This window comes from Balaenoptera ricei, chromosome 16, assembly GCF_028023285.1.
Source record: "Balaenoptera ricei isolate mBalRic1 chromosome 16, mBalRic1.hap2, whole genome shotgun sequence".
In the NCBI taxonomy this organism is placed as follows: Eukaryota; Metazoa; Chordata; class Mammalia; order Artiodactyla; family Balaenopteridae; genus Balaenoptera; species Balaenoptera ricei.
Window position 1 is genome coordinate 48,452,283 of NC_082654.1, and position 20,475 is coordinate 48,472,757.

Here is a 20,475-nt window from a genome sequence, read left to right on the forward strand (position 1 = left end):
ATTAACCAGCTCCCTCAGCACTGACACATTCATTCCTTCACCTCACATTTACTGAGTGCCCGTCGCTGTGCACCATGCGAGTCCTGGGGGTGGTGCCGGGGGACAAGGGCAGGCTCTGGGGACACTTGAGTGACTAGAAAAGCATCCAGAGAAACCCAGAATCAGTTCCAGTGAAACATGTTCAGTTTAGGAAATCTGGTCAGTGGTAAGCGTTGTATGGTTAATGTTGTTCTGTTACTTTGGGGCTATACGGTTCACTAAAACACAGATGTAAACGTGAATTGCATTTTGGAGGTGGAAATGTCCCCTAGCGATATTCTCCAGCAAGTTCAAGTGTACACAGGGGAAAGCACTAGATTTAGAGTTAGACAAACCTAGATTAAAAGGCAAACCAGACCTTTCTGAGACTCAGTTTCCTTATCTAAAAGTGGGACTAACAATACCTGCTTTCCAAGATTACGGTTAATGTTCAGAGCCTTAAGTAAGCAGTCAGTTCCACTCTCCGTTTATTATTCCGAGCAGCTGTGGTTTGCGAGGCAAGACCAGACGAGTTGTCTGCCTCCTGGTCTCTTCCCTCTGCTTCCGCCACAACCACCCCTGTTCTGAGATAGTCTTTCATTTTCTGGCTCTATGATCTTGGACATGTCACTTAACTTCCTTGCACCTGATTTTTCACCAGTGAAGTAGGGATGATAATGATTCCTATATTACAGGGTTGTTGAGGAGGTGAAATGAGGCCATTCACATAAAAGTGCCCATGACAAATGCTCAAAAATGACCCTTAGTGCAAAAAAACCCCACAAAACCCAGTTTCACTGGCCCTCACGTGTAAGCAGCATCTCTCACCGAGGTGTGGGCCTCCATGGAGGCACCAGCCCTGTAAGCTTGTCAAATCCACCCAAGGGCATGAAACCGCGCCCCTGAATGACACAGAGCCATGTGCTGCCCTCAGTGTCTCACTGTGCTCTCTGCTCCCAAGGGAGACAGGGCTCTCAGTGCTCGGGAGCTGGAGCACGCTAGGGCACCGTACCTGCCTGAGGCACCCTACCTGCCCAAGGTACTACACCTGCCCTGAGCCACCACACCTGCCCAAGGCACACCTGCCCCAAGGTACCCCACCTGCAGAGGCACTGTACCTGCTTGAGGTGCAGGCCTGTGGTGCGGCCTTTGGCCATGCTGAGTTCCCACACACACACCACGGCGCTGGTCCCAGAAGTGACGATGGTCGTGGGGGACGGGCACACGGCACACAGACAGCGGCCCCAGGCGGCCAAGTTCTCGAACGTCATCAGGATCTGCGGGAGATTAGACGAGTGGGACGAGCACTGGTGCCAGAGCCAGCACAGGGCAGGGAGCTGGGACGGGGCGACGGAGGGATGCAGGCAGGTCTGGATGGTGCCGCTAGCCTGCCTGCCTGCGTGCTGTGGGAGCCGAGGGACGTGACAAGCCCTGGTGACGAAATCCAGGCCGTCCAGGTCTGTCCCCAGAGAGCTCACACCACCCAAGGAGCAGGTGGGGAGAGACAAGGGAGCAGGAGGCTATGGGGACACAGCGAAAATGCCCCGTGAGCCTGGGAAAGTCGGAGCCAGCTTTCAGGAAGGGGTGACATCTGGGACCAGTTTCACAGGCTGCCTCGTGAAGGAGGTGGGGGAAGGCTAGGGAGGGGTGAGAAAGCTTGGTGGGCTGGGAATTCACGCCACGTGATAGGGTGGGAGAGGAGCGAGGGTAGGAAAGGAGGCCAGAGGTAGCCAGGGCCACATCAAGAAGGTAGACATAACCGGATGGCCTAAAGCAGGGGTAGAGGACGAGCAACTGGGTGGCTCGCTTCTGGCGGCAGCCGAATACTCAGTACGTCCCTTCTGAGTTTAAGCTGTGACCCGGGCCGGAGGAGCCCCCAGGACTGTCTGCCCACACTGGGTGACAGTCCCAGGCTGGGGGCACAGCCACGTGGAGGAAGGGGTGTGGGTGACCGTGGCTGCTTGGGGCTCGCCCGTCCCCTGACCACCTCTGCCCCAACCGGAAGGAGGCTGCGGCCCTGGGGCTGCCCTGCACCCCGGCGCCACTCACCTTGTCAGAGCCGTAGCTGCCCAGGCAGCAGCTGAAGTCGTCAAAGCCCCAGCTGAAGGTCCTGCTCCAGTGAGGAGGCAGCAGCATCTTGTTGGTCTCCACGGCCAGGATGGTCTTCTCCGTAGGAACAATGTGGCCGATGGCTCCTTTGGGGGATTCCGAGCCTAGAGAGAAAAGGTACATATCTGCCCCCCAGTCAGTATGGCGGAGCCGACTTGTCAAAGGGCAACACCCGCTTTAGCTGGGCCCAGAGAGGAGCCATGCGCAGCCAACCCCGACTTGGCAAAGTGCCTGCCCAGGCAGGAGATGCTCCTCTTCAAGGTACCTCCCTCCTGGGCCTCCCTCCGGGGGCCACGTCACACACTGGCCCCGGGTCCCTCCCCAGACTTAGCACATACATGATGTATGTGGCCATGCAGGTCTTGAGTGTCTCTTTCGGGCTGATGCCAAGGGAAGAGGAGCCCAGGCTGTTGGGGCAGACAGCACACAGCCAGAGGAGCCTGGAGGCTCTGCCCTTCCTGCCCCTTCCAGGCACCAACTCTAGCAGGTCTGGAGGTGGAGGTCCAGTCGTGCGATCGGTTAGTGCGCAGTATTTGTATGGAGATGCCAAGGACACTGTTCTTGGATTTCAAAAGAAAAAACCCCCAAAACCTGACCTTATACTCCTTGGGACCAGAAAATTATTCCAGGTGGTGAGAAATCCCCAAAGCAGGGCAGGCCCCAGGGTGGCACAGACATCAGACTTCACACACACTCAGCTCCTCTAGGAAGCAGGGCTGGGACTCATAGCCGGGCCATCTGCCCCAGGGCACATGCTCCTGGCTAGTGGCTGCAGGTCCACCTGGGTGCTCAGGAGCAACAGTGAATGCGGGTGCCGAGGGTGGGGGCTGTAACCCTCCCTTGGGAAACCTGGGACCTCCCACTTGGCTCTGGAGGTGAGGAGGGGTGTGTGTGTGTGTGTGTGCGCACGCGTGTGCATGTGTGTTGGCATGTGTGTGTTCATATATGTGTGTACATGAAAGAGAGGGGGGTGCGTGTCTCAGACAGACAGACAGATGGACGGGTGGGTCTTCAGAAGTCAGGGTGTAACAGAGGCGGTCCCAGACACTTCCAGAGCAGAGGTCTGCCCAGATTCCCATTACGCCTGGAGATTCCCGTTACGCCATGCAGAATCAGCCCCCAAGCCCCTGCCTGGGCCTGTGCCCCTGAACCTCCAGAGGAACACTGGTCACTGAAGGGACAGCTGTGGGACAGGGCACCAAACGAAGCAGGGCCAGGTATTCACCTTTGACTGTGACCTGGGAGGGCCTCAGCGACGGCAGGCTGTAGAGAAAAGGCTGTGGGTGACCGGGCAGGCTCACAGGTGTGGAGGCGTCCTTTCCAGGGGAAGCCTTCCCTGCAGTGGTCCTGGCCGGGTGGGGTTTAGTAAAGAGCTGCAGAGGCAAGGAGACAGACACGCACCACATGGGTCATTAGGACAGATGGACAGAAGGGGAGTCGTCCTCAGGCAAGTCGCAGCTGCTCCTCTGCCCTGGGAGCTGCCTGGGCTGAGGTGAGCTGAAACAGAACCATCTGGCTCGACCTTCGGATGTTGCCGGTGAGGGGTCTGGGGCTCTATTTTCTCAAGGTCACGGTGCAGGGCTGGCAGAGAGCCCTCCTGGTTGCCAAATCTGTCTTCTTCTCCAAGCTGCTTGAGAAAAGGATGACCTCACCGAGGAGCCCCTGATCCCCGGGAGAGCTGCCTCTCATGTCATAGGGTCAGAATGATCCCCTTTCCTCCGTAGATCACGTCTCTCTTCATTTGCTTGAGCTATTTCTCATATTTTCCCCTTTTCCTTACAAACTGTCTGCAGGCCCATCCATCTGGGCATCAACACAGAATTCTTTAATAGCATCCTTTCAACTATTCCAAAGAGCACAGGCAAACCCCATTAGCAGCCTTTCTTATTTTCATTTTTCTTAGATCTCTGCTGTCAAATTGTCCCTAATGCCAAACTCGACAAAGCATGAAGTGCCGCCGGGCCAGAGAGTGCAGCTGAGGCCAGCTCCAGCTCTCCACCCTCCCCGCCCAGACTGGGCTTGTGCCGCACTGCTTTCTCCAGCCATCCAGCACATTCCTCTGCTCCCAGATGGAAACATCCATGGGGCGCCATGATATGGGGGGAGCTGGCCTCGGCTGGGTGCACAGGCAGAGGTGGGGCTCAGCAGGCAGCCTGGGGGTCTCGGAGCAGCCTTGGTTCAGTTGTAACCCTCGATCAGATGCTAGACTGTCTAGAAAAGCTGGGTGGGTGATCAATACAAACAGAAATCAGAACGATGATTTTTAAATGAGCATTAAAGAATGTTCTCCTTTCACAGCAGCATAACGAAAGCACCACAGGCTGGGTCCCTATAATAGCTCTTGCAGGCACAGCCCCTTGATAGAACAGTGCGTGGTCCTGAAGCATTTTAATCTTGTCTTCAGGCTGGGACCACTTGCGGAATTCTAATTCTAATTCTGATGATTTTTTAGAAATATTTTTTACAAGCTCATATAATATCTCATTAAGCAAAACCAGAATTTAAATTGTGTGCATTCCATGATCCCACTGATGTGAAAATATTTTTGCTTGTAGACTACTACTTTGAATTATTTGTTTTATCTGTATTATAATATTTTTAAAATTAAAAAAATGAAACCATTTGGCTACCCAACCTTCTTTCCTGAAATTCTCTCCTTTCTACAAAGCCTTCCTTGGCCAAACCCGCATTTGGATGTGCGGTCTGTTCGCCAAGTCACCCTCAGGCCCTTCCATGTTTCCCTTACCTAGGAGCTGAGCAAACCTGAGCATGTCACAATAAGGCCAGACAGAAGAGATGTTACTAGATGAGCCCGTCCAAGCCTCATGGTTACATGTGGGGAAGGCTGATGCCCAGGATGGTTCTGGAGTTGACTGGGTCTACGCACTCATTTCCTAGTGTGGTTCCTGACTGCCCAGGCTGGGACCCCACGGTCCGTGGGGCTGTGCTTCTGAACCCAGATGGCTGTGCTCAGGGATAAAACATCTCTACACCAAATGGGAGTCTGAAGTTGAAGAGGGCTGAGATCAGTTAAATAAGCATCAGGATGTCATCGTAAAGGCACAGCCTCACATCACTACAGGACTATCCTGATGCGGATGGAGGTGATGGAGCAAAAGGCCCATGTAAGACCCCTACCATTTCACCAGGGGCCCTGGGGCAGAACTTGGATGCTCTCACAATGGGGTCAATATGGCATAGGCTTTGGAGCCAGACAGATGGGGTGAGATCTCGCCCCTGTCACCTGCTAATGGTGCAACTGTAGGCAAGTTATTTATTTAGCCTCTCTGAGCCTCAGTTTCCTGATCTGTATAATCCCCATACCCAGAGCTTATGAGAGGATTCAGTGAGGTAATCACATGAATAACTAACATTTGTTGAAGGCTAATCGTATTTCAGGCACTTTCAAGCACTTGGTATCTTAACTCTTTGGATCTTCACAACAACCCTACAGGGTAGATACACATATAAAGAATTATATCCTGTGTATTTATCATAGAGTCTATCACATGGGTCACAGATGGATGTCGCCTTCATCATTATCATTAACTATATCATTGCCTCCATCGACATCAGATGGTAATGGAGGGTTAAGCCATGACATCAAAGGCGTAGGGAGATGACTGAGGACCGTTTTGCCTCTCTAGTCCTTGCTTACTCCTCACTCTCTCTCCCATCCAAGCTCATCCTGCACACACTCTTTTGAGAAAGCAAGACAAAGGCCATGGCATGCTGTACCTGTTTGGGCACCTGTCCAAAGTTGCTGACGAACCCCAGGATGGTGCTTCTGATCAGGGGGTCACTGATGCTGCTGAGGTCCATTTTGTCACCGTAGAAGTAGGGGTGGAAGGTATTAACAGCCTCCACTGCGGCTGACCCTTGCTGCTTGCACCCAAAAATGAGGTCTATCCAGTGGTGCAGGTTGGCACTGACAAAGTCACTTTCCAAAGCCTGGAACCAAAACCCAAAGAGCGTGAAAAACACAGGTGTCTCATGGACTCATGGGCCCTCTGCCCAGATCAGGATGGGGCATGTGGTTCAGGACGCCAGATCAGCACAGGAAAGATGAGTGATGCCTCCCCGGGCTGGATGAGCACTAAGCAGCACACATGCAGCCCATCTGAGGACCACCTAATTCCTGCCTCCAGCTAGTGTGGCACAACAGGTCTGACTAGCCTATCCAGTCCATAAAATAACCTTGAGCAAGAAGAAACGTGGGCCAGTGTTTTGATGTCCCAGTTCACCTGAGAGATGGCACCCGTTTCTGCTGAGTAGAGCCCAGTTCCAAAGCTTGGTCCCCAGAACCCAAAGATGTTCATTTGGACTTGTCTGGGCTCCCCTTATCGATCCTCTGGGAGGACATGCACACTTACACTTGGGCTTGGGAAAATCAGGTCACCTGGGCCAGGTTAATTTTCTGACGCACATGGCCAAAGTGGTTTTGAGAAGGCCACACGTGGGAAATGCCACAGGAGGTGTGATGGCTGCCGTTACCGAATTTCCAGAGGCAAGGATAAACCAGGGAAGAACTTTCTCCTCACCAAGGGAGAAGGACAGAGGAAAAGACACAGCTTTGTTGTTACTAGTCAGGCCTGCTGCCAATTTTTTTTTTTTCCTTTTTTAGGTGTAATTCACATACAATAAAATTTGCCCTAAATGTACAGTTTAATGTGTCCTAAAAAATGCATGTAGTCATGTAGCCAACACCATAATCAAGATATAGAATATTTACATCAACTCAAAGAGTTCTCTTCTACTCCTTTTTGCTCATCTCCTACTCCAGACTAACCCCTGATCTGCTTTCTGCTTCCACAGTTTACCTTTTCCAACAAGTCACAAAAATAGAATCCCATAGTATGTAGCTTTGGGTTTTGGCTACTTTTGCTTAGGACAATGCTTTCGAGATTCATCCTGTTGCTTCATGTACCCATAATCTGTTCCTTTTTGTTGCTAAGTAATATTCCATTGTATGGATGTATCACTTGTTTAGCCATTTACCAGTGATAGACATTTGGGTTGTTTTTTTCTTTTTGACTAGTATAAATAAAACTGATGAATATTTATGTACACATCTTTCTATGGACAATTTCCATTTCTCTTGGGTAAACACCTACAAGTGGAATTGCTGGGCAATATGGCAAAAGCATCTTCAACTTCATAAGAAATTACCAAGCTCTTTTCCAAAGTGGCTATACCATTTTTTCCCCAGCAGCTATGCATGATGAGTTCTGGTTGCTCCACATCCTTGCTTAACTCTTGGTTTTAGCAGTACTTTAAATTTTAGCCATTCTTGTGAATGTGTAGTAACATCTCGTGGTTTTAGTGTATGTTTCCCTGATGACTAACGATGTTGAACATATTGTCATGTGTTTATGCTAACCCAGGTATTCGATCCAGGATACGTGTCCCCAAATGGTCTCTGGCCTCTACCCACATCAGCCTTTCTGCGTTAATAAGTCAAGTCCTCCCCAGTCCTGGCAAATCTTTTGGCCAGTGGGAGCCCCTTGGAGCCTCCAGCCCCCTGACCTATACTGGGCAACATGGCCCAGGGCTTGGCCCTGTGTGTAGAGTTGGCTAAGAGCACTGACTTGCCCTCCATCCAACAAGAATCTGAATTTGCTTCCCCCATGAGTCCCACAACAAATTGGCACAAAGGCAAAGCCTAATGGAGCTCTTAAAAGAGCCCAGAACCCAAGCCTTCTCCTGCCAACCCGGGGCATGGGGCCCAGTTGCTTCTCTGGGCCCTCCAGACATAAGAGCCTCAGAAGTGCTTATCACAGCCATCCACTCGGGCAGAAAGCCTCAATGAACACTGAGGGCACCCTGAGGTCCTCATTCAGGATACCAGGGACTCTGCCATGACCCCCCTCAACTCACTTGTCTATGCAGGCTGATGAATTTCCGTGGGTCCCCATCAGCCCAGGGAGGGAGTTGCACGTCCCCCAGTGCTGTCCCGTCCTGCATGCAGCCTGAATGAGGTGAGAAAGAGCAAGGCTTTGGATAAATGGGAGCCCAAACTGGGCTAGGAACCAAGGGGTGTAAACACTGTGCTGTCTAGTACTCCTATTCTTGCATAGATCACACTGCTTCCTGCCTCCTCTGTGGGGAGTGACCCCACCCTTTCTGCCTGGAATATTCCTACTGGGGTTCTAAGCCTTCCACCCCTTCAGGCTTCCATAAGACCCTACTTGCTTCCAGGTAGTGCCCGCGCATAAAATGATTGTTGTGTCATCATCGTCTGTGCGTCTTCCTCCCCTCTACTCTATGCCTTTTCATCCAGGTGCTTTTTATACAGTGCTAAATAAGGAGGTAATAGCAGTAACAATGAAAGCTACCGTATTTTGAGCACCTGCCGCTATGCCAGGGCACTATGCTAGGTGCTTGGCACGTGTTGTCTTATTGACTCTTCATTCAACTCTATAATTTATGCATTTTCTCTCCACTTTAAAGTTAAGATAGGAGGTTTTCGGAGGGACCTTCCCCAGACACCAAGAAGAGGAGCCTGGCTTCAAGCCCGAGTCTCTCTCCTCCACATTAGCCACACAACCTTGAGCAAGTTGCTTAACCTCTTGGGGAGTCACTTTCCTACCCATTACCTCTCGGGCTGGTACAAGGATTAGAGGAGAAAATACACATAACATGCTCAGAATAGTTCTAGGCATATAGTGGTTGCTCAGTAAACACAAGCTATAGCCTTGCTGAAACCCTCCAGAGCCCTCACGGTGCAACTGGGGTGAAAACGTCCTCTCTCTCTGGCCTGCAGGACTGGCCTGGCCTGGCCTGGCCCTTCTCATCATTCAGTCTCAGCTCACCTGTCACCTCCTCAGGCAGCTCCTTCCTGGGGACCACAGTAACACAGGGTCTCTAAGTCACCTCAAACCATTTTCCTACTTTCTTTCCTTATAGGACTTCTCAGCATTGAAGAGTATTTAGCTTATTTCTTTGTCTATACTTTCTATCTCCTACCCCTGTCCCCACACAGAATATAAACACCTTCAGGGCAATCTGCCCCAGGACACCCAACTAAATCCTCAGTGTCTAAAAAGTGCCTGAATGCAATAGGTGCTTAATAGCCACTTGGTTTCCTGAGTTCCCTGAGGACACGTGGTCCCTGGTGGGCAGGTCATTTCTGCTGCTGAGCACCTCCCGTTTGGCAGAGAGCCAGCCTTCACCTCCAAGGAGGGCTGGTGCCCTCCCTCCAGCGGCCCCCTCACCTCAGGTCGGCTGGGACCCCTCCTCTCAGCTTCCACCGTCCCTGATTTACTCCTTTCATGGACCTCATCACATCTTGTGGGAATTGCCCTTTACATTTGTCAGGTTCTCATCCCTGATGCACGTGAAGCACCTGAGAATCTGAACACTGCCGAGGCTGCCAAGTTCCACGGGCTCAGACTCGACAGGCCTGGGCCTGGGCATGTTTTGAATGCTCCACTGGTATTCTGTCTGCAGACCACTGCACAAGAGGTGGGTGCTTGAGTCAGGGGCTGGATCTCCTCACTTGTGCTCCCCTGGGCCCACACCTGGTCTGGCTCAAGGTGCAGGCCCACATGTGCTGTTTGGAGGAAGAAGGAGGGCCCTGAGGAAGGGGAGCTCTGGGGCACCAGGTGTCTGCTGGCACTGGGTCACAAGTGCCCTCCTCAGGGTGGGAGAGTCCATCCCGCACCTCTGGGTGGGGAGGGCCACGCCCCGCTGGGGGCTCTGACCACACACCCCCCTCCGCAAGTCACCCTGATGTTTACAGTGGAGGCTCCCAAGGTACACGTAGTCACCAGGGGGCCTGCCCACTGGGGCTTCCTGCAATTTTTGTCCCTCCTCTAAAGCAATAGGTAAAAAAGCATGGCTCACCCTGGAGTGGGGCCTGGAGGGCAGGAAAGAGAAGGAACCACCAAGGGTGCCCATACAACTGCCCACGGACACCCTAGCAGTCTGTGCTGGGAGATGCAGGATATCTGGGTCCTGCTCACAGGGTCCAGGCTAACCCATCTGTGGGACTTGGAGGAAAATGGGGCAGAGAGGGGCCGGGGCTCGCCTGAGGTACACAGCAGGGCAGTGACAGGCCTGGCTATCAGCGAGGGTTCCTGCCCCCTGGTCGCCGTCCCACTGCAGACTGAGGCCTGGGGACCCTCGGCAGGAGGTCGTGGGTAGGACCGTAGCTTGGTGGTCCTGCAGCCCTGGGGCTGCGTCCTTCCTCAGCTCCCACCTCCTTGTCAGGTGCCGCCACCCAGTGGAGGCCTCACGGCAATCTGCCCACCATATCGGTCTGGTGAGGGCCTGTGTGTTTAGCTGCTCAGCAAAGACACTGATGTCATGACCCACGAGCTGCCTGGCCCCTGCAGCCTCTCCCCGGCTCCACTCACCAAACTCCACGGCGTTGCAGTTGGTCAGAAACTCGGGCAGGTAGAAGAACTCCGGGGTCAGCTCCCTGACGTCACTCATGTTCTCTCTGGAGGCTGACTCCCATGCTTTCTTCATGCTGTGGAACATTCTATCTGCCACATCAAAGCTTCCACCCTAAGCAGGAAAGGGGCGACATGATCAGCTGCATGCGGTGAGAACTCGGAGTGCACAGGCGTCACTAGTGTGGGCCCCCTTCGTCCACTCTGTCCCCGAGGCACGGGTTTCACCGTTAGAACCTTTCGTTCACCCACATACACACATGCGTGAGTCAGTCCATGCATGCGTGTGATGATTTCTTCAGGCATCTATTCCCTCAACCACTCTCTGGAACCCTACAACAGGAGCTTCCACGGAGGATGCATGATCCACTGTGATAAAGGGAGCAATGTTTTCCCAGTTTGAAAATTGGAGTTCAGACCAGAGACAGGAAACCACAGTCATGCATCTGACCATCTCCCACATTTGCTGAGGGTCAGCTCTGAATCAGGCATAAAGACAGGATACAAAGGACCAGCTACAGGACGAGGAGTGGGTCAGACATTCTACGTGTGGGAAAATTTCCTGGAGAAGTCGACCCCTGGTGAATCTGCAAGCCTAGTGACAGAGAAAACGTCAATGTTCTGAGCACAGGGCAAGACCTTGCAAGGAAAGCAGGTCAGGTCAGGGCCCTGGTGGCATATAACACAGCAGCCTCGACAAGCAAGAACAGGTCTGAGGATGGAGAACTGGTGGCATATAACACAGCAGCCTCGACAAGCAAGAACAGGTCTGAGGATGGAGAACTGGAGGCATATGGTGCTGCATGCAGCACCCACCAAGGCCAGCCTCGTTTCCAAGGCCCATTTCCACAGGTGGCTCGATGCAGTCCTGAGCTTGGCAACTGGGATTGGACCAATTTAGACTTAAGGCAAATTCTTTCCTTGGACTCTCTGCCTCTCATCTGAATTGTCAAATCTCTTCAGTTGACGCTACCCTTATTCATCAGGTGATCTTGAGGGTTGGGAGGAGGCAGAGAGGTGCCAGTTGGAGAACTGAAGACGCTGTGGGCAGAGGGACTTCAGAAAAGAGTTTCTGAAACTGGGATATGGGTCTGTCTGCTTAAGATTAGGGACGCCCAAGGGACACCTCTTCCCTGGAATTCAATAGTTCACTTGTCCCCATAGAAACTGGGCCTTTTTTGTACAGCCAGAACTTGCCTTCTTTCTGCCACCCTCTGCAGAGTGCACATGTGGCCCCAAGAACAAAGGCGGAGAACCCTGAATGCCAGCGCCCTCCTCTGCCCCACCAGCTCCCTTCAATCTTCAGGGGGCCGAGATTTCCCATTGGCAGCGGCGGATGAAGGGTAAAGAATACGCTAGCACTTTACACACGCAGAGATGCTCTCTCTTTGTCCTCACAGAAGGCGCATCAGGAAGGAATTGGTATTTCCATTTTGCAGGCCAGAAAACTGAGGCTTCTCAAAGTTTATTAATTTTTCCAAAAGAAATGAATGGCAGAGCTGGGGTCAAAACCCATGGATGCCACTCCAAAGGGCATGCTTTGCCCTTATGCCAGTTACCGGGGGGAATCCTGGACCTGGGGCATATGATCTACTATGTGTGGCCAAGGGGACTCAGCTCTTTCTGAGAAGGAAGAACCTGCCACACACCTGAGGGAGGCCACACCGGGGCATCCTGGCAGGCTGGTCAATTTTCTGAGTCAGATGTGAGGATCCAGTGAAACCCACAAGTCATTCTCTGCACAGAGTCAAGGACACCAAGAAACCCAGTAACCCCTGGGTTTGCAACCAAACACAGTGCTTGGTCAGCTTAAAGATGTGGCTTTTCTCCAAGATGGCTTTGCTCTTGGTTAAAATTAGGGGATGACACCCACCATCAGATTCAAATTGAAATGGAAACAAAATGAGGGGGGAGTGACTCTAAATAAATCCGCCCCTAACAAGTCGCTCATTGAAATGTATTAGGAGATTTGCATATTTAATCTGCAGCCCGCGCCTTACATCTGCGGGAGATTGATGCCTTCTCGTCGTCCCGTTTTCCTTTTGCAGCTTTTATGAGTGCTGATGGTAATCTCCTGAGAAACAATATGATTTGGTAATAAAAAGATTACCTGTATTAAATAAAAATAATATATACATAGGAAATATTGTTAGTGCTACAAATCTGGTTAAAGATATTACCACAAAGAAAAATGTTATTTTTTTCACAGCTGTCTAATACATTTTAGCAAAAGTAATATCTTTAAAACTTAAGCCTGTATTATTTATAAAGGAAGCAATAACTGATTTTCCTATTTCCTATATTAATAAATGTATTTGCATACATTTGTTTCAAAATTAATGGGTTTGCTCACTTCTGCAATACAAAAGAAATGCCAAATTCCCTGGAAGGAAAAGTGGAGCTGCTTTGTAACTCGTAAGTCTGTGGGTTGACACAAACTCTGGTGGCTGCCATCAAGAAATCCCACCAGGACTTGGTTCTCAGGCAGGGAAGGAAGGAGGAAAGGAAGAGATGATAGAAGAAAGAAAGGGAGAGAAGGAGTGAGGCAGAGAAGCACAATCAGGGTTTACAGAGTATCTCCATAAGGAAAGTCTGAAACAAAATAAAGCAACAACAAAACTAGGTCTAGAGGGTGTATGGAAACAAAGTGACCAGAGAGAATTACTGGGCCAAGATCTGCTCCTAAATCGATTCCGCCGATACTCTTGAATATCAAGAATAATGAATCCTACATGTATCCAAACAGACCGAAAAAAGTAATAGCAAGGCCACTATTATCAACAAAGGAGCTACCTCTTACTGGCAGAAGACTTTTCCCAGGTGACATTAAAGCCAAAAGACAAGGCAGCTAAGTCTGGAGGTTTCTGAAGCAAAAGGTAACAGTCTTCGGATTTTACGCCCAGCTGACATCACTCGTATGTAAAGACACCAGAAAGATATTCTGAATATTGAAGGACTCATAAATAATATAATCCTAGATATCTTTCCTCAAAATTCTTTAAGAGGTGCTCAATTTTACTAAGAGGTGAATCAAAATTAAAAGCAAAATAATGAGGGAAGAAGTGGCCAACAAGGACTGTTGCTGAACATTGATTGACAGGAGTTAAAATCAGAGTAAAGTTCATGGATTACGGTGCATTGATTAAAACTGGTAACACCTGAAAGGAGTTTCTATATTGAAGGTGTTATTCCTTTTGCACGAGGACACAGAGTCTATGTGCACCTGTGTCCCTGGATAGGCATTTCAGTGGTAACACTCTTAAACCCTCTCCAACAGGGGAGGGAAACTATGTTGAAAAAAAATTCAGTTCTTGATCCACACCCACAGGAAGCCCAGTAACTGCATGTGCTCCAGGACACTTAACACAAATGTTTTGATAACATGTGCTAGAAAGTCTATTCTTCCTTCAGTGGGACTGACCCAAATCAACCCATCACCACACCTAAATAACGCGATTGGTTTTATGAGCAGCCTGATGACCCCTTCTCATATCCTTTCCAGTAATTTAAAAGTATCCCACGTAAATAATTCACTTACAGGACCCTGTCAGTACATCAGCTGACCTAAGCAGCTGTCGCTTGTCCATCAAAGAGGCAGCGTGCAGGGCGAGCAGAGAGCATCGTAGCTTTAAAACCAAGAGGACTTGGGAGGGCATTTCAGCGCCACTTGCAGCGTGAACTCCGGGAAGTCTCTTAGTCCCTTTAATGTCCCATGCCCTCCTCTGCAAACCTTGGCTGACTGTTGTGGGTGTGAACACTGTAATGTGTGTGAGAGTGTGCACATGTGAGTGAGAGAGTGTGGGTGAGCGTGCGTGTGTGTGATGTCTCAGCTGGAGCTAGGCACACGGGAAGAGGTACCAAATGAGCCCGGCTGCCGTCTCCCTCCCCTTCGCAGACCAGGACCTCGGGAGCGACCCTAGGCTTGGGCCCTGATCTCAGCGTGCATGGGGAAGGAAACTGTGGGCTCAAAAGAAGAAAAAGAAGGATGTGGAAGTTATTAGAAGTAGAAGGGAGGTAGGAGGGGAAGTGAGGAGGGGCGGGGTCTTGGGACAGGGCAGGAGGGAAGTAGCGTGTGCGTCGTCAGGGCAGTTTTGAGGCAACACCACCACCAAGGAAGTAAAGGGGCCAGTGCGGGCTTCCTCGGGCTCGGGCGTCCCCCTCAGCGAGCTGCCGGTCCGACGTGGATTTGGGAAGCTGATGCACCAGTTCAGCTGCCTTGTCTGTCTTGCTCTCTCTCCACTGAGGGCAGGCTGACCCAAGCAGCCGTTGGCTCTCCTTCCTGTAGGATGTGGCCTTGGAGAAAGGCGCTGCCTATGCAGCAGGGAGGAGCGTGCACACCTACGGAGCACACGGCCACAGCAAACAGTTCTCACGCTGGATCTCAGCGCTGAGTCTCACGTAGCCCTCATCACCCACTGAGTCAGGGGTCAGAGGAGGAGGAACGGAGGCTCGGGTGTCCACCACCACCAGTGAGAAAGTTCTAGCGCCAGGACTTTGTGCCAGGTCTGCCAACTCTGTCATGTGCCTTTTCGAACACTCCCCCTTGAGTCAGTGTAATAACTGTTACACCTTTATTACGGACACAACTCCACGCGGGGCTGGCACCCACGGAGCCCCTAGGTGGATGGCCTGTGGTGGGCCAAGTGCTGCCCACGACCCTTGCTTCTCTCTGCAGTTGGCATGTGTCTCACACAAAACCAGCTGTCTCACCCCAAGTGGTGCAGAAAACCCTTCCCCACTGCTGGTAACAGCTGACTTCACACGGGCTGTGACTTAACACAGCACCTGATTTCAGTTTCTTATTCAATACAGCAGCAGCGGCACTGCGCCCTCGCTGGGGCGCTGGCTGCCTTGCTCTGCCCCGCCTAGGCTGGGTCCCAGCTCAGGCCTGAGAGCAACTGGTGCTCTTGCCAGGGTGGAAACAGGGGCCTGGGCCGTGGCCCCAGCCTGGTGTGGCCTCCGGTTGCTCAACTGACTGAAGGCTCACAGACACCGGCTCCCAGTAGGCGAGATTCCTGAGAATCACAGCGTCCTGGGAGGCAAGCCCCCAGCTCGGCAGACAGTGGTCTCACACCCCAAGGGATGGGGATAACAGAGCACATAACAGACTTGTGCCCGGGTCACGCTGCCTGCGTGTGCCACCTGCTCAGGTCGCACTGTCTGTATGCCACATTTTCTGGATTGTAAGAGGCTATCATTGTAATAACAGATTTGAGGCGGAAAAAAAAACGCAGCAACAGTAGAGGTAGACATCAATTCTAAGACCAGCCTTATAAGATTTAAATGCGAAGAGAATAAAGGAAAACTTATACCTAGGAATTGGAATATGTCACACTGCAATTCTTAGGCTGTCCACGCCCCTCTGCACCATGCCCTGTGGACAGGCCACAGCCCAAAGAAGGCTGTACCCGCGTTCAGACCACACGGGGTGAACTCACAGGCACCACCTCTCCACACCAAAGCCATCCCAGCTGAGCCGTGGAGTGAGCATGTCACTCTGGCTTAGTCACATAATAGCCAAGAGGCAGAGTTTGTTTAATACAGAACGGAAGAGCATGCACTTCCTTATGCTGACTCTTATAGGTACACCAGCTCTGGAAATACTGGACATTCGCACGTCCCTGCTCTCAGATAAGTGAGAAGGGCCTCGCTGCCTGGCTTCTGCAACTCTCCACCTTTCCTATTCTTCTCCACTCCATGATCCATGCTGGGGTTGGGGGCTGGAAGTCTTGGGCTGCTGAGAATGTAGTGAGGCTCCTTTCCTTGTCACCACACAGGGGTGAAGCAAAGGTCTCCTGAGAAGAAAACGAGTCTGCCTCCCAGGAGGCAGAGTGGGATGGAGGGAAAAGCCTGACTCCAGGAAGATGCCAGAATGTTCCTGGAGGAACATAAGGAGGTCTGCACAGGCCCCAGGACTCCCAAAGGGGAGGCAAGCACGTTCCTCCCAGATGTAGCTGTTGTACACATTCCCCTGAGACTAAAATTCATCTTCTATGCTAAGGGAAAAGCAGAAGATGGTTGGTTCTTCTGCTCGTTCCAAAGACCTGGACCAGTTGTGACCCACTAGAAGAGGCAGTTAAAAGTAGGAAGGCAAAACCAATTCAGAAGCACCATGGAGATTTCAACTCGGATGAGCCAATGTGCCACTAATAGATTTGAACCCAGAAAAACCAGGAGTCGCATCAGACTTCAGCAAGGGAGTCAAAAGAACTCAAGCTAATATGACTGCATTTGTGCCACATAAAAGAAGATAAAAGTGCCTTTGAGCATCTCACACGGGTTTAAACTATCTCAAACCAATTTGGGCTGGTCACCATTGGACCAACCTCGCTAAGATAAGCTCCGACCCGTTGTGACTAGCTTCAAAGTGGCCTTAACCCAATAGGTTTGCAGCACACCTGTTTCATCTGGCTCATGCCATTTGGAATGCTTTGAGGCAGTCCAGACTGTCTTGAATTTCTTTAAACCAAAGAGGAGCAGCTTGCACCAGTTCAAGCCTGCTCAGAAGAGATCTGGCTGATGGCAGGAGGAAGGAGGGAAGAACAATGATTGATCACCTTCGCAGCATCAGCCCTGAGCTAGGGGCTTTACCCACATTTCCTCCTTTAATTTCAACGGCCCAGTGAGATGTGTATAATTAACCCTCATTTCCAGAGTAAAATAACGTGCAGAAGATTTTGTGTCTATTAAGTGGTAGAGCTGGGATGTAAATCTCACAGTTCGCGGTTTCTATTTCAGTCTGCCTCCTCGTTCGTAACAGAGAGGACCCTTAGTAACAGGTAGAGATGGGGCTATAATTCATGAGACTGAAGGGGCAAGGGAAAACTTTTAAAGCACCCGGAACTCCCTGGATGGGAAGCCGTCACGGGAGGCATCACCATCATCGTCAGCGGGATTGTCACTCCTTGTGGACTGATGAGGAACAGCTGGACGGGATTCCTGGCATGGGGTACAGCTCAGGGGCCGTTTGTTCTCCAAACCAAACTCACTTAAAATGCTTGTTGCCTGAGAAAGGCTCCGGGGAAGCACACTTGTTATTTTTGAGTGAATTTCCAGGGACAGGGGTTACAGAATGTCTAGGTGATCCGTGCCTTCAAGGAGAGAGAGGACTGCGCCAAGAATCAGAAGACGGGAGGGATTTTGCTCCTAATTGGAGACAGCACCTTGACCTTGCCTACCCGTTCCTGCCCCGGGCTCAGGAGATGGCTTCAGTGCTGACCCAGAATGGCCTTTGGTGTTGGGGTCAAGGTCATCTGAGTGACCATAAGGAGTGACCTTGCTGGTGAAGTCAGACCAAAATACACAATTCCTGGGACACTCATGTTCTTCCTTTGGTGACGCTTGGCTGTCAGAGTGAGTCCCTGCAAGTTCAGCAGCCTGTTCACCCACTGTTTTCATGCCTTCCTCTCCGTAGGAACCTTGCAAGGCCTCAATCAAGACAGGCCCTAAACTTGGGCCCCGTGCTGTGCTCGCTTTGGAGTTGGCTGAGCCAGCTGTCTGCAGCTGGGCTACCCAACGGCTCTCCCTAGTCAAAACCTGTGCCCCTGAATAACCTCGAAGCAAGATCCCAGTGATAGAGTCAGGGGAGAAGAGAGAAAAAAACTTATCAGCCTCCCAGGAGGGACTCTGTCCCAGCAATCCCATGTGCCTTGGACAGCACCATCCACTCAGGGTCAGACTCGCCTACTTTCACCTTATATTGGGCTGCCAGACAAAACACAGGATGCCCAGGTAAATTTGAATTTCAGATAAACAACAAATAACTTTTTAATATAAATCATTGTTTATCTGAAATTCAAATTTACCTGGGCATCCTGTATTTTTATTTGTGAAATCTGGCAACCCTAAGCTGGCATGATGGTCAGTTAGTTTATGGGTAGGCAAATTGGTTAGTTTCTTTCTCTAGTTTAGCTGTTCACTTCAGTATTAAAATATTTTGTTTGTACTTTTAAGCCTTCAGGCTTGTACTTAGCATAGCTTTATGCATTCTGATGTCACAAGTGATATTCTTTTCATTCTTCATTCTTTGTGTTTATTTTTCTAGGCTTGGACCACCTACCTTCAAGGAAGTCATCAAGCTTCCTGTTTTTCCTTTTCCACTAAAACCTATTTATGTTAAGTATTTTTTTCCTCATATCTCATTCCTTGTTTTTTAGAGTCTTTTTGCAAGACTATTGGGCAGACATGCAGGTATATCTGTGAAGAGCAGCTTGCCTCGGCTGGATGGCCCGGAATCCTGGAGCCAGGGTCAAGTGGGAATCGCTGGCTCAAGACTGGATTTCTAGCAGGGGGGTCCCTGCCTCGTCCAAGCCTAGCTCTTAATCTTCGGGAGATAGTTTTGTGTGTGTGCACGCGTGCATGTGTGTGTGCGTGTAGGGGAGCGGGGAAGCTCACCTGCAGAGAGCAGAAGGCCTGGGTGAAGGGAGGCATCCGGACCAGGTAGGAGGCAACAATGATGGCCGAGGAGTAGTGAGTGCAGTAGTGGCACTGGACGGTCATGTCTCCTGCAATGAAAAGGACATGCCTGGGGTGGCGTCCCCACCTGTGGGGCAGGCGGGAGACACGCAGGCTATCTCGAGAACAGCCAGCATGAGCCCTGCTTAAGAGAGCTCCTGCAGGCACTGGAGCCTGGGTGTTCTGCATACAAATGTCAGTATAATTTGGCCAACAGCCAAATTTTCACCAGGGGTGAAAAGCACATTCAAGACCCTCAGTTGCACTGGCCAAGCCCCCAGGGGTCTGCCCTCAGGAAGGCGGCCGAGCCAGGCTATGAGGAGGCTGTGCTGAGGATCCACGGGGAGGCGGAGCTCTGCTCTCCTGACTCAGGGCACCTAGAGAGCCCTCAGGTGCCTGCAGCCCCATCAGCGGCACGCTCTCCTGTCCTCTTTTCGAATAAAAGTCCCTGTGTGAGAAAGGGGGGCTTGTTAATGCAGGGACACCCCCGGATGAGTGAGAACTCAGGTATCCTCCTTCCCAGAGGGGCCTGGATGGCAGAGGCATAAACCTCCCCGTTTTGCCCCATGCAGGGTATGATGGAGCTGGAATGCTGAGGCAGAGACAGTGCTCTGGCCGGGCCCTTCCAGCAGAGAATAATCGCGATGCTGCTACTCGTGGACTTCGTGCATGCTGTGTGTCCTCCGTCACACCCTCCCTGAGTCCACACAGCCACCCTATGAGTCAGAGCTATTCATTATCCCGTTTCACAAATGAAGAAGCCAGAGCGAGTCGGAGACTTGCCTCCATCGTTAGTGAGCGGCAGAGCTGGCTGGTGGCGTGGTCAGCAGAGGCCTGCGCCAGCTCCTCCAGACGTCGGCTCGGCCATCTCGCCGCAGTCCCGCACCCAGCCCTAAGCCCTCCCGCTGCTGTGGGAGTTCTCTCAATCAGAGGTGTTTGGGAGGTTGTTGGATGTCCTTGTGCAAGGGCCCAAACTCAACGTGTGACTCCAATGCACACCCAGGTTAGCATGGGAGAGAATGGTACTAAAGTGGGCCCTGCCTGGGACACAGCTGGGGAGAGCTGATGCTCCTCCGGCCTGCCTCTCTGGAAAGGATCCAGCAGTGCCTGGTGGAGCCCGAAGAACAGCACCTGGGGTCAGGTGGGGCAACTGAGATGGGTCATATAGGTTGAACTTTAGCCTCAGGAGGAGATAAGCAGGGCAAGGAGGGCCTGCCCACCCCTCCCACCTCCTCCCATCTCCCCCAACAAGTCTGAGTGCCAGCCCTGCACATAATGGGGATCCTGGGCAGGGGCCAGGGGCCTCCAGGGTGGTGTGGGCTGCAGAGGAGCTCCTCAGCCTGCTGAGAACCTGCTCACCAAAGGCAGGGCCTCGGGGCCGAGTGAGCCTTCCGAAATGTGCCGCCTCTGGTTCTTGAGGTAAGTTTTCACGGTTCGTGGCTGGATGTTCCTTATTGTAGTAGTGCTATGTTTATTTCAAAGTGTTTGAGAAAACCAA

General features: G+C 51.5%; 1 protein-coding gene across 2 annotated transcripts in view; it reads right to left on the reverse strand.

Annotated features, from left to right (window-relative positions):
* WDFY4 (WDFY family member 4) overlaps window positions 1–20,475 on the reverse strand; it is a 252,587-nt gene that overhangs the window by 12,345 nt on the left and 219,767 nt on the right. For both annotated transcript variants that reach the window (XM_059899978.1, XM_059899979.1), the window contains 7 exons: window positions 18,918–19,027; window positions 10,485–10,638; window positions 8,005–8,096; window positions 5,866–6,078; window positions 3,353–3,500; window positions 2,068–2,252; window positions 1,137–1,295 (listed from right to left, as the gene is read on the reverse strand). In XM_059899978.1, coding sequence (XP_059755961.1) covers window positions 1,137–1,295; window positions 2,068–2,252; window positions 3,353–3,500; window positions 5,866–6,078; window positions 8,005–8,096; window positions 10,485–10,638; window positions 18,918–19,027 — 1,061 coding nt within the window. The remainder of the gene's footprint in view (window positions 1–1,136; window positions 1,296–2,067; window positions 2,253–3,352; window positions 3,501–5,865; window positions 6,079–8,004; window positions 8,097–10,484; window positions 10,639–18,917; window positions 19,028–20,475) is intronic.